This window comes from Ixodes scapularis, unplaced genomic scaffold (genome assembly GCF_016920785.2).
Source record: "Ixodes scapularis isolate PalLabHiFi unplaced genomic scaffold, ASM1692078v2 PGA_scaffold1__304_contigs__length_218370807, whole genome shotgun sequence".
Lineage (NCBI taxonomy): Eukaryota > Metazoa > Arthropoda > Arachnida > Ixodida > Ixodidae > Ixodes > Ixodes scapularis.
Window position 1 is genome coordinate 139,256,372 of NW_024609846.1, and position 16,796 is coordinate 139,273,167.

At 47.1% G+C, this 16,796-nt stretch overlaps 1 protein-coding gene across 1 annotated transcript in view; it reads left to right on the top strand.

Moving 5' to 3' along the window:
- LOC8035387 (serine/arginine repetitive matrix protein 1) overlaps positions 1-16,796 on the top strand; it is an 89,973-nt gene that overhangs the window by 58,153 nt on the left and 15,024 nt on the right. The window contains exons 3-4 of the mRNA XM_029975509.4: positions 5,083-5,113; positions 7,962-8,008. Coding sequence (XP_029831369.1) covers positions 5,083-5,113; positions 7,962-8,008 — 78 coding nt within the window. The remainder of the gene's footprint in view (positions 1-5,082; positions 5,114-7,961; positions 8,009-16,796) is intronic.

A 16,796-nucleotide genomic window follows, 5' to 3' on the forward strand; every position in this document is an offset into this window, starting at 1 on the left:
CTCATTGCTTATACTTTATTCGTGGGTATTGGTCGCTTATGGGAGTCTCTCACTATACGTGTGGAAATGCTGAACAGCCACGTACGACGGGCACGTTAACTCGAACGCAGCTTGAGTGATTGGTTTAGAGCAGTAACCTTAAACGCACAAAGACGACGAGCCCCATGACGATACATTTTTGGCGCTGCCCGATTAGCTCCATCGGATCATCCACGTTAACCAATAAGAAGCGCACTCGAGGCACGACTACCTTTGCAAGATTGGTTTGTTACTGTCGGGCTGGCATATAGATCAAAAATGGGCGTGTCTGCTTCGTTATATGGCACGAGTGCATCTGTAGCCGTGGATACACGGATGCGACCGTAGCGCATCGAATCGAGATACGACGATTGTGATTGGTCAGAAGAGGACGAAGCAGAGGGACTGGGCGCGTACATGTGATTGATTCCCTCTCAATTCGATGTGGCTATACTGTCACTTCCATGTAAACGCAGATTGTATTGTTTTTGTGTACTTTGCGACTGGAGTATTGTGTTGTCGTATGATTCCTCGTGCGGAGTGAAGTGAGGCAAACTATGGATTTTGGAGTTGATTGAGTTGGCATGCACAGTGTTAGGACGTTGCGTTCGCGCTCTATACCAGGTGTCAGAGACCAAAAAAAAAATATATCGGTAGTCGTGAGTGTTAGCGTACCACAGCTCGGAGCACGTAGAGCGAAAAACCGCCCCGCCGAGCCCGAGGATCATTTCTCGGTTTAATATCCGTCTCTGCCCACTTGGGTACATGTGCCCGATCGTCGTAGCAGCATGTGCAGTCGTTATAATCGGTGCTGCGTGATCTATACATTGAAGGACGGCCAGATCAACAGTGTCGAACTGCGCTGGCTAAATATCTTATTTACAGCATGTAACGATGCCGCAATTAATCGAGGCTTCACCAACCTCGCTTCGTTTATTGATGACGAGATGGGACTATGTAGCCTCCTGAGACCCCAGAAAAAAATATTTTGGAACCAAATGTTTTTACTGAACTCTGTTGAGTACATGGCCCACACATTTTCACGCGCGTTATAACTTTTTATCACACTTGTGATAAATGTGCAACAGATAGCATACCAGGACTAAGTTGATATAAAAAACGTGGGTACATGATAAAAAAGACTGCCTCAAAACGTTTCCCGTGAAGCATAAATTAACATGTTTCTCTCGTCAATTGCACGAATGCGGGTTCCTCGACTATGGTAGTATAGCTTACTTCTAGTGAGAGTTCTTGAAACAGTTTCGAGCGACCGTCAGGCACAAAAATACCTGGCAGGTGCAGCAACGAAACTTTGTTCTCTGCGAACAACCAGGATTTCTGCACTTGCTGGCAGATTTCTGGTCAACGAGTTCAGGAATGTGGGAAGCAGCTAAGCAGCGTACCGACGGTGATGGCAGGGGCACTACTGCAGGCTTTCGAACTTGCCATGTGACACACTCGTCAACACAGAGGGCTTTTGTTTTCTCTGCAGGTAGGAGGTAGTGCGACAGCTGAAACTTGAAGTCCAACAGTTGCATGACCTTCTTTCTTGGAGTGTGTAGTTTAAATTGGTCCGCTTTGTTGAGGAGCCAGGAGTTGACAACTCCTACATCGATCATGAAGATGATGGTCCGAACAGTTTATTTCCTTGTCCGCGTTGTCGTTGGATCGAAACTTTACATTCTGTCACTCAAGTCGACACCTCTCATGAAAGTGTTGTACTGAGCAACAATTGCTGGTCTAGTGACTTTGATTTGCTTTCTGTCTTTCTTTGAGAAGCGTGTCCATTCCTCAGTTGGTTGTATGCCAACATGGGTGGATGCCAACATGATCGGCTTGTTACCATACCACTTCGCGATCGCAATATTTGACGAAGTCCCCACACACTGCGAAAGGGCGCCGCGTCCTTAGGCACGCACGTTTTGGTCACTTTAAAATTTCAGTGACTTCGCCAGCCTCGAATTCATGATAGTTCAAGCGCCTCTCATTTTCTTTTCAGCTAACGATTCAAGAAGGGGAATGCTCGTGAAGTAACGGTCGAAAAACAAAGACGTTCCTTCAGACAAGCTTTCGGTCAGCTTCAAAACTACTGAAGCACCGATGCCGTGCTTTTAGTCTTGCCCAAGGCTACCTTTCCCGGAAATATGTCGAAGTCTAGGATCAGCCCTTCGGGGCTAGCCAGAACAAAGTTCTTGAGGGCAGTGGGATTAGGCTTGACAGGTACAAATCGCTTGATGGAGCAGTGGCCTGTAAATGGAATTATCTGTTCATCAGTGCACACGTTTGGGAGGCGCGGCAGACTCAGACAAGCCATTCTGATGATATCAAGCAGTGGGCGGACCTTCCACAGTAGGTCGACCTTTTTTCCTTCGTCGGTTACTGCAAGATCGTTTACGACCTTCAGGCTGGATCGCAACTGAAAGTAGCGGTTTCTTGTGATTCTATCGACAATCGCAGGAACGCTGGTTTCTTGACTCCGGTAAAGTCTCACTCGAAGGTACCCCAGGCAGCACATGAGCAGTGTTGCACCAAGAAGCACTTTCATTTCCCCGGGAAAAGAATTGAGTGATCGTCCAGTGCGTTGAAGGAAGGTTACTTCTGTCATTTCGTGCAAGGGCTCAAGAGCGTGGTCATTGATGTACCTGGTGAAATGGTCGTTTGCTTGCCAACCTTCCCTTTCATCTGCTGTAGGAGGTGATGGCTGTGGAAGATTGGGCAGGAGAGACCAGTAGTCCTCTTTCAACAACCATTTTTCTCGAGCGACTGGTAACTGCTGGGATGGCATATCGGTTTCGACATCAGTGTCAGGCTCGTAGCGGGTAGCGTCGCCATCTGCATCTGTAAGAAATATCACATTCTTTACTTAAAAACTGTATATAAATTCAAAAGAGCTTATGCAATACAAGAAAATATACTCGCAAACCTGCGAGGGATGCGCAGTTCTGGTTGTCATCAACGGCATCTTCCGTGTCGGGGAGCTCCAAATCAGAATCGTCACCGTTTGACGAAATCTTTTCCAGGAGAGCAGCAGCTGAGGATTCATCAGGATCCAAAAAAGTGAAGTGTTTATGTTCATTTTACCTGATAATGACAGGAAGGCCAATCTGACGCTTAGGCACAACATGAATGTCAACAATGAACGTGGTTCCCATGTGCAACACATTGAACACTGAAGTTAAAGCGGGAATGTTGCAAAAAATAAAGCCATCGATATCCAACCACCCACATCAGAGATGATAGGGACCTTTTATGAGTCCTAAAAACGCAAGGTTAAGCGAAAGGCTACTATTTTACAAAGTCCACAAGCTACTTACCTTGGTGTCGACGATAGACCGACTTCGCCGAGAAAGTCGCCATTTTTGTTGTTCGATTCCAACAATGCCTGCGCCTCTACTTGAATGACGCGCCACCAGACGGCGGCGCCTGAATGTACTCTTCAATGCACAGGCGGCCTTCCTTGTGTTTTTTCTGGAATCCCAATTACTGGGACTGAGAACCTCAATGTGCAATGAATTGTACGCGGGGTCTCAGGAGGATATGGGGGCGCTTTATCCCGCTTGTTTTACACGGCGCTCGATGTTTACCCAGTGCAATTGACATGTCAACTGGATTTGTTTCGTCATCTGTGCCGATCAAATGTGGGGCAGAGGTTAAGCAAAAATGCTGCTTCAGCGTTTGATAGGGACTTGTGTTCGTTCCATTGGTACTTTGCTATGATTTGAAGGCCGACCTACAGAATCATCTTCTACCGGGCAAAAAAACCGGTTCCTAGTTTCCTTCTATCTATTCACTCTCGCCCTCTTCCCTCCCCGCCCCCCCCCCCCCCCCCTCAACAAGAACGGGTCTCCGAGCTACTCTTCGCAGAAAGAAGGATGGTCTCGCTCTTTCTCACATGAAAAGGAAAAATTGAAGGAGAGTTTCCTTCTTTATGCTTGTTCGTCGGCCTTTAACACGAGACGCAGCCCACCGCTGACGAAGCGTCCGACTACGTCAGCCGACCGTTGCGTCAGAAATATGAACTTATAATTTATGTTGTTGTTGTTGTTGTCGTCGTTGTTTTGTGGTTTTAATCCTCAATCTAGACTCTAGGGACGCGACGGTTGGATCTTCTTCCCTGTACAACCAACGTCTAATTTCCCCTTATTTACGGTTGGTAGCTTTGGTCGCCGTAAAATATGAAACGTGCACCATATAGTGCTACTCGTCATTGATCACCCTGAATTCAGAAAGCATGAAGGCTGGTTCACATATCTGCGTTGATTGCGTTCGCATGCTACCGAAACTACCGTAACGGCAAAGTCACCGGGACAAGTGTTCGCCGTACACAGCATGGCGAGCGATGCAAGGGGCAGCTACGCGAAGTAATCTATCAGTCAAGGTTTTTGGCGGTAATTTGGTCGTAAAGATCGTTTCGGTTGCATGCGAACGCAACAGTCGCAAATGTGTGAACCAGCCTTAACCGTTCGCAGTCTCCTCTTGTTCGGCTGAAATATAGATATTTCCAATGTTTACAAAATCACAGTCCAGCTTGCGATCTTCACAGCCGTGGGGCCCTATGTTGCGCTTTTTGGACTCCCACGGCGACTAGGGCGAAGGAAGTGACGTCAACAACGCAGCAAACGCAGATTAGATGCTGATTGGTGAGAGTCGCTGATGACGAATTTCCGCAGAAGGAAACAAAGAAAAAGTGAGCTTTGTTTTCTTCTGCCGAAATTCGTTATCAGCGACTCTCACCAATCAACATCCAATCTGCGTTTGCTGCGTTGTTGACGTCACTTCCTTCTCCCTAGTCGCCGTGGGAGTCCAAAAAGCGCAACATAGGGTCCCAGCACGTGCGTGTTCGTCACTTCGGGAAGCGAGCAAAGCACGCGCCATACGCACGGACACTCAAGATGGCACCGGCCACACGCTCCGTTTTGGAAAGGTCTATAGGACGCTGATTTTGCATTGGCGTGCTGATGATGACCAGTATTATTGTTATTATTATTATTATTATTGCTACTATTATTATTGACAAAAAATAAAGCATACTAATTATTACTCTAAATCTCTTTCGCTTTACAGGATTCCGACGCCATATCGAACACGAAACACGGTAAGTTCAACGGCCGTTTTATCAAACCGCTCGATTGTGTTTGCAGACCCGCACGGTGGCACTCTTTTGTCAGTACCATCAATCTTGACAGTGTGACATTTATCCGTATTCGGTCACCGAAAGCAGAACTAATCCAAGTTCACCTACATTTGGAAAACTGACCAATTTTGGAAAACGACACTTTTGGTCGACGTCGACAATAGGCCTATAGAAAGAAAACAAAAACAGGAAAACTATTTTATCCCCACGAGGAGGGGACAACTGCGTGTTACTACAGCCCGGAGGTGAAACCCGACTGAAGCATTGTTCACATGGTGCTATTTTACATGCGATTTCGCAGTCACAACGTCGCTAACGCGAAAAAAAAATTGGGAGAAGTTGCGGTGCCCGACGTCGCAGCTGCGAATAGACTTCTTGCTATGTTACCAAAGCTCAAGGAGCATGCGCGAGTGAAGTTGCACGCGCTACGCGTACTGCATTCTGCGGCAGTAACTCTTCCGAAGTAAAAATCCAAAATAAATGGCACTTTGCACGCGCGTTCATCAGCGTCTTAATTTTGCTTGCTCACTTCGAAATTCGAATAATTAATATAGATAAGCCGAAAGCGTGCAGCGAGTGTACCTACGTTCCCAGCATTCTTTTTGATGCTTGGTTAATTTAGCAAAAGGTCTATTCGCGAGCAAAATCGCACCGTGCGAATCGGCCTCAAGGCGGAAAACGCTATTCGGCTGGCATTGACTCAGCCGCATCGGGCTACATTTTGATAGTATCCAAAAGGCCGCGAGGCAGGAGAGGAACGTCAGAACGTATTTGAAGAAATCCTGGTTTATCGGAGGAAATGAGAGCAGACAGTCCACTTTCACGGTGTTGATTTTAGAAGGCAATTACCCCAAGCCTCCGTCGTGCGTTTTAGACACCACCAAACATGTTACTCGCAGCTGATGATCATTTCGCGACGTCGCACGTACGAACCACGGTCGCCTCCGCGCGCAGCCTCTTGCTGCTCTTGTTCAGAGCCTAGGGAGTGATAGGCAATTTTCGGCCCTTCAATGCAAAACGTAATGAAGATAAACTGATCTGCAGGCTTGTGAGGGAAGAGAAATTCACTTCAATCTTTCGCCTCCTTCCCAGACTATGCCATAGCACAAATAATATTTTTGTTTGGCGAGACTAGCGACCCAGGTGCGTGCCTCGGATTCTCTGTTGTGCTTTTCAATCTGCAGAACTTTAATAACAATAGTTGGAAATAAGAACTGAACGCAGAAGGCTGATTTTGTCCAGTGCCTAATATTTCGACGAGTCTTACGCGAAAAGCATGTTTTAGCTCAACATTTGGGCTTAATGTCTTTTTCTTCGAAGCAACATGCGCTGAAATGCACGTCGGTAACATGAGCCGATGTCCTGGAAATGCAAGATAGATATTCCTAACGAAAGTGAATAAGAAAAATCTAGAGAAAGCTCATTGTTGTTGGAAACCAGAATGGGATTCTTGCGAGCCAAGATGTACAGGGATAAATACTATAAACGACTTAATTTTCGCGGGCTCCAATATTCGCGAATCGGGCCAAAGCAGAAAATTTGAAATTATTTGCGGGTTCTAATTTTCGCGAATCGAGTGTAGCTTCCGTCGCGTTCACATATTGCCCGAATTATTCGCGGGACATATTTTTCGCGTTTGTAGGCGATTCGCGAAATTCGCGAAAATTAGGTCCCCGTAAAAATTTAGTCGTTTACAGTATCAGGATACAAATAGAGTGTGGGGAGTGTGTGGAGAGAAGAAGGCGGCTGGACACTTGACGCTCCACTTATTGTAAAGGGCGTCTCCGCAGTTGGCGAAGGCGAGAATGAGCTGCTAAGGGCATTGAAAGTAAGGGAGGCAGACTAACCTAGGGTAATTTCAATAATTTCATTTATTATACCTTTAAACCGCCCTTGGGGCTTTACATAAGGGGAGGCAAATAAAATACGACAAATTCAAACCACTCAAAAAGAAACAAAATGTTGCTATGTGTTTAAAAAAGCTGCAAGTACGGCTCTGAAGTCAGATGATTCTTGAATCGTGACGAAGTTATCAGGAAGAGAATTCCATTCAGAAATTGACGATTGAAACGGTAAAAATTTGAAAGAGGCTTGTTCTTGGTGTGACCAATTGAAGTTTTTGAGAACTGCCAGTGCGAGGGGATATTTGGAATGCAGCCGGGCAATACAAATCTCTCTTTGATGGGGAATGGTAATACAAGGTGCGTAGTGAGGCAAATCTCAGGTGTTTCCTTCTCTCCCCGAGAAGAGCAACACCAAATTTGGGCTTCAGTTTGGTGACTGGAGAACGCGGGATGCGGCTTCAATACAGACGCCGTGTACAAATCAAACCGTATACGAAAGCGAAAAAATACGTCACCGGAAATGGGCAAAACGCCATCGCCATCGTTACTAGTCCGTCCGGAACCGGCATCCGCTCGAAGGTTTGGTGTCAACCGACTCAACGAGTCGGCGAGATCCTCGCAGCCGGGCGCTGTTCCGGCGCGCTCGATCAGGAGGACGCTAACGCGAGCGTGTAAAACACCGCGTTCGCATTTCCGACAAACCCGCCAGCACAGCGTGTCCATCGGCGGAGCCACCGGGTGATAAAGGGTCCTTGAGGCGCGGGCCACGGAGGCGTGGCTCCGACAGGTAGACGTACCTGAGCAGGAAACGCCGATGACATTGTTGTCGCATGATTGCATACAATTGCAATTACCCGCCAGTGCGTGACTCCCGCCAAGCACGTTCGCGCGCGCGTCTGTCGGGAGTGTGCGACAGGGCAGGTGACGGGGGCTTGTATACCGATTCACACTGGCTTATTTTTCAGAGGAATGGACGACGTCCAAGAAGGTGGTCAACCACAAGACCCGCCAGGTAAGCTTGACATCGAGGCCGACTCGCTGGAAGGAACAGCTTAACTTATCCTAACTTGAAGTATACCGCGCCCCCGTGGGCCAACTATACAGAGCGAGCGGAACGAAGCGTTTCGTTGGACGGCTCTCCACAGGAGTGAACTCCGACGGTAGTCTGTGTTCGGGCGCTCTCATTTGCCTCGCAGGCGCCTCGGCTTGCGATGTTTATAAATTTATGTTTGAGCCCCTGAGAACTTCAGAAACAAAGGGCGTGCCTCTTTTATTCGCCACGGCCTGCGTTTCTTTATAAAGCTGTCGGCGACTACGGTATCTATTGGTCTTCCTGAAGGCCTGGATAAAACTCCCTCAATCGACACCAAGATCGTCTCTAACATGAATTGCTCGACGTTATGGCCAAAATTTTACATTTTAGACGATCCGAAGGTCACTTTTACGAGTCGTTCTCAAAACGATCTAAGCTAAAATGAAAGATGGTGAACATGAGCGGATATAGAAACTACCGTCTCTCTTTGGAATTTTCAATACGTGTTCGACTTGCGCTGAAGTCACATTAGCTGCCATTATATGGTGGCTTTGTTGCCCAAAGCGTACCTACTGCTGCGTACATTTTACCCGGCGAAATTCGGATTTCTCAGCAAAGAAAGTACGAATGGAGAAGTAAGAGTAGTGGCACATTCTAGCTGGTGAATGGTCATGCCTATAAAATCCCTTGTTTCGGGGGCTTAGAAGTAGGAGTTACGGTTTTCACAGTGCAGTGACGTCACGTTCAAACGCATGTATACTGCAAGTTGAACCGACAATATGCGAGTGCAAGTTCCGCATTAGCCACGATTGGGAATTCATGCTGTAACACTCAAAGTGAAAGACACGTGTTAGAAAGGGCCCTTCGGTGACACCACCAGCTTCCGTTCAAAGATCTCGCATATTCAGAACCTCTGTACGCTAGCTAGTCTATTTACACCGCTGCAATTTTTTTTTTTTTTTTTTTTTTTCACTTTTGGGTCGAGCGGCGACGGTAGCTGTCTCCGTTCGGGTTTCAGAGGATTAGCCAGGAGCATAAACTTCTTCCAGCACAGAGAGTTTCAGAAACGCAAGACGTGCACCCTGTCCCGAGTGTGATATCAAAAATTTTTAGGGAACCGTTTTTGAACATACGATACGGTACGATGGGCCCTCCGGTAAGAACTGAGCACGTGCGAGTCTCCTGCGGTAGCACACGCGCAGTTTGTACCGAAGGGTCCATCGAACCGTATCGGATGAGCAAAAACGGTTCCCTAAAACTCCCTAGTATCGGATGTGCAAAAACGGTTCTCTAAAACTCCCTAATATCGGATGTGCAAAAACGGTTTCCTTAAACTCCCTAGTATCGGATGTGCAAAAACGGTTCCCTAAAACTCCCTAATATCGGAGGTGCAAAAATGGATTCCTAAAACTCCCTGTAGTATCGGATGTGCAGAGCCGGTTACCTAAAACTTCCTAATATCGGATGTGCAAAAGCGGTTCCCTAAAACTCTCTAGTATCGGATGTGCAAAAACGGTTCCCTAAAACTCTCTAATCTCGGATGTGCAAATACGGTTCTCTAAAACTCCCTAGTATCGGAAGTGCAAAAGCGGTTCCCTAGAACTCCCTAATATCGGATGTGCAAAAACGGTTCCCTAAAATTTCCCAATATCGGATGTGCAAAAAAGGTTCCCTAAACCTCCCTAGTATCGAATGTGCGAAAACGGTTCCCTAAAACTCCCTAGTATCGGATGTGCCAGAATGGTTCCCTAAAACTCCCTAGAATCAGATGTGCAAACACGGTTTCCTAAATCTCCCAAGTATGGGATGTGCAAAAACGGTCCATCGTCCGTAGCCAAAGGTATTGCGGCGTTATCCGACGAGAACGCCGAGGAACTAATCACGAAGCGGACACATAATGCGTTTATTAAGCTCTCAGTGGGAGGAAAGTATCAAGCCACGAAATATTTAAAGGGGCACTGAAGTCGATTCTGAGATCGTCCTTTTTGTGGTGACAACTCAATCTAGACGCTCTAAGTATCCCTACAAACCCGAAATCACAATCGTGCGCAGATTATTTTTTCGTTAAAATCGTGTTCAAAGATCGCGACACGCCCTTTTTTGGGAAGAATTTTCTTCCGAGTGAAGTGGTCGACGAAGGGCGCTTGTCGGCGAGTTGCAAGCGATGGCTTCGCCCGCGGTGAAAAAGAGGAGTCTTATCTGATTGTGTACTGATGTCTACCTATCAGATTCTCTTCGAAACGAGTTCTAATGAAATCATTCGGTATCTGCGCGTATTGTAGGGCTCTCCTTGGTCCACACAGTGTAGTCCGCGAGAAAAAAGGGTCCATATGTTTTCCTCTTGCCCAGAGAGGAATAGGCGGTTTTGTAATATAGGACTTGGTAAATATGAGAACTAACACATTTTAAAGAATATAAGATTATAATCGACCTTTTTTAAGAATGACTTCAGTGCCCTTTTAAGGTTTACCAATATCTGCCTGCATCGAGATACATGTTCAGCTAATAGCGGAAACCTAGGGTGGCGTACGCACCGCACTTGCGACTGTTAATAGGGACTTTTAGCAAACCGTTACCGTGTTCCGCGTGCCGCACTAGCGGACCCTTTGAAGCGTGCTTTTAAGCACGCTCGCCCGGGTCATACCGTGACCGCGAAGGCGCGCTTAAAAAGCATGATTCAAAGGCACCGGTAGTGCGATACGCGGAACACGGTAACGGTTTGCTAAGAGTCCCTATTACTGTATTAATATTAAACAAAGGGTTCTGTTCCTATGGCTTTCGTTCGACGGGTCAATGCTAGATCGTTGCTCATATTATTTTGAAAGGTCCGCATGGTTGCATTGACGCTTTCGAATGACCTTTCGCGAGGGTTCATTTTATTTCATTTATTAGCCATTCTAAAGTGGGGTGGCAGGGACAAAAGGTACTTAAATAGCACCTGATCAAGGTCCCAAGTCTCATACAGGTTTCAGATCGGCAACACACATAAAAGCAAAAAAAAAAACAAAAAAAAAACAAGGTTGTTCACACATATTTATGCAATATATTATTCATGCTTCAAAAAATAAGAGTTAATTCTTTTTTTGAACATATCAATTGAATTTCCTCCTTCAGCTATTTCCAGAATCGGAGGATACATGTTTAGAAGTTGGGGAATTTGCTGTGTTAATGTTTGTTCACCATTGCTCCGTACGTGTTTGAACTCTAGCATAATCCAGATGTCTTAGGTTGCAGTGAGTTTCTCTTCAGAAAAATCGGGTATGAGACGACTCCGTGTCAGTTTTGAGATAATGAAATATGACTTTTGTAAGGTTGAGCGTTATTAACTGTTGTATAATAAACCGCGGTGTTTTCTTCTTTTTTTTTAAATAAGCAGATGTGTGATTGTTATAACTTAAACACTCGATGCATTGGATCACTTTTTTCTGTAGCACTAGTAGCTTGTCAAGGTTATTTTTAGTTGTCGTACCCCAAACGATTAAGTAAATGAGAGTGAACAAGTGCAATAATTGGCACTTAAGCCACGTTGGTAATAAATATCTTAACTTGTGTTTTGCGCCAATTGATCTGGAGAATGTTATGGAAAACTTGGGCACATGAATTGTGCAGTACAGGTGTTCATGAAACCATACACACAGGAACTTTAATGATTCAACCTTCTCCAATTTGTAGGAGTTAAACAAGCTGTGCGTACCTGTACCTTTGTACCGGATATATTTCGCGTCGTCCACATTCAACTTCGAGAAGAAAAAAGTAAACTCCAGGTTATTTTAATGATAATGGGCCAATAATAAGTGTACCGATGAGGTCAATGCCTATCAAAAGATCGTTTGCTCGAAACAACACATGACCGACTTTCTAGAGTAAAGACTAAATGCCGTTAATCCACGGGTCTCTGGCCACAACTTGCAGTCGCCACTGATCGAAACGAGGCCACAAAAGCGTGCGACCGAGCGTGAAGCCCGCGCCACCCTCCGGCGGCAGGCAGAAACGCGGGCCCGGCGTGGTGAGCCGGTGGCGAGTGTGACGGCCATCGGCGTACGGTTGATCGACCCTCGCGTGATGACGGCGTTCGCTTTCAAGACGATTCGCCCGCGGGCTCGCGCTGCACGCACGCTTCGCATGATTGCAGAGTCAACGACACAGTTCGGCAGTATCGATGACTTCGAGCCCGTTTCGCGAGGCTGCCTTGTGATTTTCGGTCTCGTGCAGCAGAAAGCGCGACGCCCACTTCGGCTGCCGTTATTTTCTTAAAGGGGCACTGAAGTCGATTTTGAGATCGTCCTTTTGTGGTGATAACTCAATCTAGACGCTATAAATATCCCAACAAACCCGAAGCAAGCCCGTTAGCAGGCAACGAATAAGCATCCAAAGCACATGGATGACATACTTAGCGACAAAAATGCAGAGCAAATTGCTAGGCAATTTCGTAGCACGTGAAACGTGTTGCGTCTGCGCTCTCGGCGTTGTTCATCGATTATTTTAGCGGCTGACTTAATTAACACGTAGCACGTATGCACTCGATAGCAATTCCCGGAATGGAGTTACCGGCGATAACTCGGGTCTTAATGACGTGTGACAGTGTGTCAAGTTGCTATCTATCGGGCGGCATGCAGAGCGGATGGGCTGCAAAGCTTTCCCGCCAAATGACACCTCATCTCACGACGATGTGTCGTGACATGGTTCGCTTCCGGCTTGCGACAAGAGCGGACGGAAAATGCAGCGCTCTGATAAAAGCGCGTTATCGGCTCCTGCGAGCCGAGGAACCAACGATGCCGCGGGCAGTGGTAACGATGAATATCGTGTTCTGTTGCCCCGTTTTCCCAACGGAAAGATGTGCATGAACTCCGTTTTTTTTTTTTTACACGCCGACCTTTCTGGAAGACCGTACCGAGCCGTCGACTTCCGCGACGGCTTAAAAGACATCGTGGATTCCAACGACATGGTGTCACTCGGCCAATATCAGAGGATGGTGACGTTAACAAGCATGGCAGTCACGGAAAAGCTGAAGGCGGCCGGGCAGCTCAAGGTGAAAGGAAAGAAGTGCCTTGTGATTGACCCTCAGTCCAAGGACGTGAAGATGAAACTGCTCTGGCTGCCGACATACCTGGAGGACAGGCGGGTCGTTGAAGCCCTGGAACCCTACGGCCGGGTACAAACCAGCACGAGAGAGAAGTGGCGAGTCCCGGGCATGGAAAACATGGAAACCCTCAACAGGGAAGTATCTCTCACCTTACACGACACGGTGACCTCCGGAGACCTCCCTCACCTGATCAAGGTCTTCGGAGTGCAGTCTCTTCTTCTGGTGCCAGGCAGGCCACCGCTCTGCCTCCGGTGTAAGAAGGTGGCCATATTTGGAGGCAGTGCCGTGCCCCGAAGTGTGCTCGATGCAACCGTTTCGGCCATGAGAGCAGCGACTGCTTTTCAACGTACGCCACTGCGCTGAAAGGCTCCGGGGAGGACACCCGGAAATCACGATAATTCAGTGGACATCTCGGAGGTTGTAGACGTGACTGGCAACATCCCTTTAATGGAGCGCTCCAGCGGTGCTTCCCCGAGTCCTGAGTGCTCAAAGCCAACCGGCGAAGAGTCGCCTGGGGAACCGGCCAGCACCACCGCGTTGTCTGTGAAGCCTGACACCAACCCGAGCGACGGCGGTGAAAACTCGGTGTCGGGTAAAGTACAGGTGTCGATGGCAGCAGCTCCCAAGGACCGCCAAGCGAGCCTCAGAGTACAGGACCAGCGCGACGACGTCCAAGAACCCTCTGACATGGACACCAACATGGCGAAGGAAGGCAAGCGAAAGCGCGGGGAACCGCCCAGCACTTATGAGAGTAAGCGGCTGAACGCAAAGCCGCGCGCTGCGCAAAAGTGCCCCTTGCCTTAAAGAATGATCGTGGCTTACGCTTCGCTACTCTAAACGTTAGAGGGCTTAATTCCAGGAAGCGATAGTACCAATTACGGCGTTTACTCGAGCATACAGAAATTGATATCTTGGCACTGCAGGAAACAAAACTGTCTACCGAGGAGCAGGTTGAGCGCGCTTTGCAGTCCTTTCTGTACATTTATGACGTTTGTGTAACCCATGTAGTAGGCCTTTGAGGGGTGTGTTTTCTTTTCATCAAAAAATCCGTAAATATGTCACAGGTAGCGATCACAAGTGACCTTTGCGGTCGTTTTGTTCTTTGTGACTTCGTAGTGTCAGAATCGAGGTGGAGGGTGATTTGTGTCTATGCTCCGAATTGTGTAAATGAACGAGTAGCATTTTTTAATCATCTTCGGTCGTATGCTGTGTGCGATAGGCGGGTGGTTATCCTCGGAGATTTCAACTCGGTTTGCGACACGGCTGACTGAGCGCCGTCTAGAAGTCGCCTTGACAAAAGCGAGCAGGTATTACTGGATGTGATAGAAGGCGACTTAATTGATGTAGCTTCTTTTCAACCGAAGGGTAGGAACTTACTTTTCACGCATTTTCAACAAGCTTCACACGCGCGGCCAGATAGAATTTACTGCTCCTTAGATCTCATTAACCAACTAAGTGCTTATGTTGTCAACCCAGTGTTTTTCTCCGACCACTGGATGGTCGCTACAATGATTGGGCAAAAGCCGCGAAGAGAAAAGCCAATTAATTGGAAATTATGGAAGCTTAATGCTCAGCTTCTCAAAGACGAAGTTTTTGTGGCGGATACAGGAATGTTGATCCAAGAATTATCCACCCAAAAAGGCCGTTTTCACACGACGTGGGAGCGTTTTAAAGAAGACGTTAAGCAGCTGGCGATCGAAAGATCTAGCATTCTTAGCTTTTATAAGTTGAAAATGGAAAGAAAGCTTCAGAGTGACTTGCGCATTTTATACGAGTACAAAAGTAAATTCCCAGGACAGGGATCTGAAGATATAGCTTGCGTTAATGCCCAGCTTGATAGCCTTTATCAAGAGCATTATCAAGGGGCGGTCGTACGTGCTCGAGCTGAAAAATTTCTTCTAGGAGAGCAACCAACAAGAAAAGCGCTGGAAGACGAAAAATGCCATACTTTAAAAAAGGAAATTTTAGAAATAGAGCATAACCGCAGAATATACACAGATAAACAAGAGATATATAACATTTTCCTTGAGCATTATCGCTCACTTTTTTGCCTAAAAACGGCTCCGCAAGACATGGAAGGACTCGCGAAACTGATCGCATTGCTACCCAGGCTAACAGAAAAGCAGATTGAGACGCTCGAGGAAACCATCACTTTAGCAGAAATCGAGGCCGCGGTTGATGCCCTACCTCAAGGAAAAACGCCGGGACCGGATGGTATTATATCAGAGTTTTATAAATTACACAAATATGCAATTTGTACAATACTACAAAAAGTGATCCAAGACTCATATGATACCAACGGGTTGCCCCCTTCCTTTCTGCGAGCTCACACCGTTCTCATTCCCAAAAGCAAAGATCCCAGCACACTTCGCCGCGTAGAAGGCTACCGCCCTATAACTTAGTGCAACGTTGATTATAAAATCTTCGCAAAGGTTTTAGCAAACCGGCTGCAGACAGTTATTCAGGAGCTGGTTGGAGACCATCAAACATGTGGGATTAGAGGAAGGGCCATACAAACCAATGTGCATGTAGCCCGCTCTGTATTAGAAAACGTATCTAGAAAAGGAGACCAAGTGGCAATGCTTCAAGTTGACCTTGAAAAAGCTTTTGACCGCGTTCAACATCAGGTGCTTTTTAAGGTTGTGTCACATGTTGGTGTTGAAAAAATAATCTCACAGGGGGTTAAGATGTCCTATACGGACTGTCACACAAGCTTAATAGTAAACAATACTGTGTTGGAAAGCATCCCAGTGAATTCTTCGGTACAGCAGAGGTGTCCCTTGTCCCCCTTACTCTTTGCCCTCTACCTGGAGCCGCTTTGTCAAAGTATTATTCAAAGTAATAAGATCAACGGTTACAGCTTGCGGAGCGCGGAAACCAAAGTTTTGGCCTACGCGGACGACATCGCTTACTTGTGCAAGGACAAAGAAAGTATCCGCCATGCTGTTGCGCTTACGCGCGATTTTTTGCGCGGCCACTGGAGCAGAGGTGAACTGGCAAAAGTGCCGGGGTTTCAGGCACGGCTCGTGGGCCGCAACGCCAGCCAAGTACGAAGACATTGAATGGAGTTGCACACCGTGTAACTACCTTGGAGTGCTCCTGCAGCATTACAGGAACAGCACGACCTACTGGTCCGAAGTGGCGACTGACCTCGACAAACGCACAAAGAGCTGGGCACACCGGGATGTGTCGATCTTTACACGGTCGACCATGTGTAATATATTCCCCGTGGCCAAACTCTGGTACGTTCTGCAGGTTCTCCATTGTGCAAGGTGCAACATTCAGAAGTTTCATCGCATATTTGCCGTTTTTATCTGGAAATCCACCTGGGAGCTCATGCGGCGGGAAAACCTCTTCCGTCGCATATCGGACGGCGGTGTTGGTCTTCCGCACTTATTCGTTCGACAGTTGGTATCCAGGTTTCTTTTTCTGAGGGATCAAGAAACTCCTTTGATCCGTGAAACGATTCAGGATGCACTGGCATGCTTTCTTCCAACATTTGTTCTATCATCAGTCGGAGACGCGGACCGACCCACGAGACTAGTGGGCTATCTGAAAGAAGTTGTAAACACTTTTAACTTTTTAGTAGTTAGGTTCTCCAGGGAATACCTTGCAAGTGTTACGAGGAAAAAGCTTTCCCGAGACCTTGTGGACGTTCTTTTTCCAACTCCAATTTATCGAACT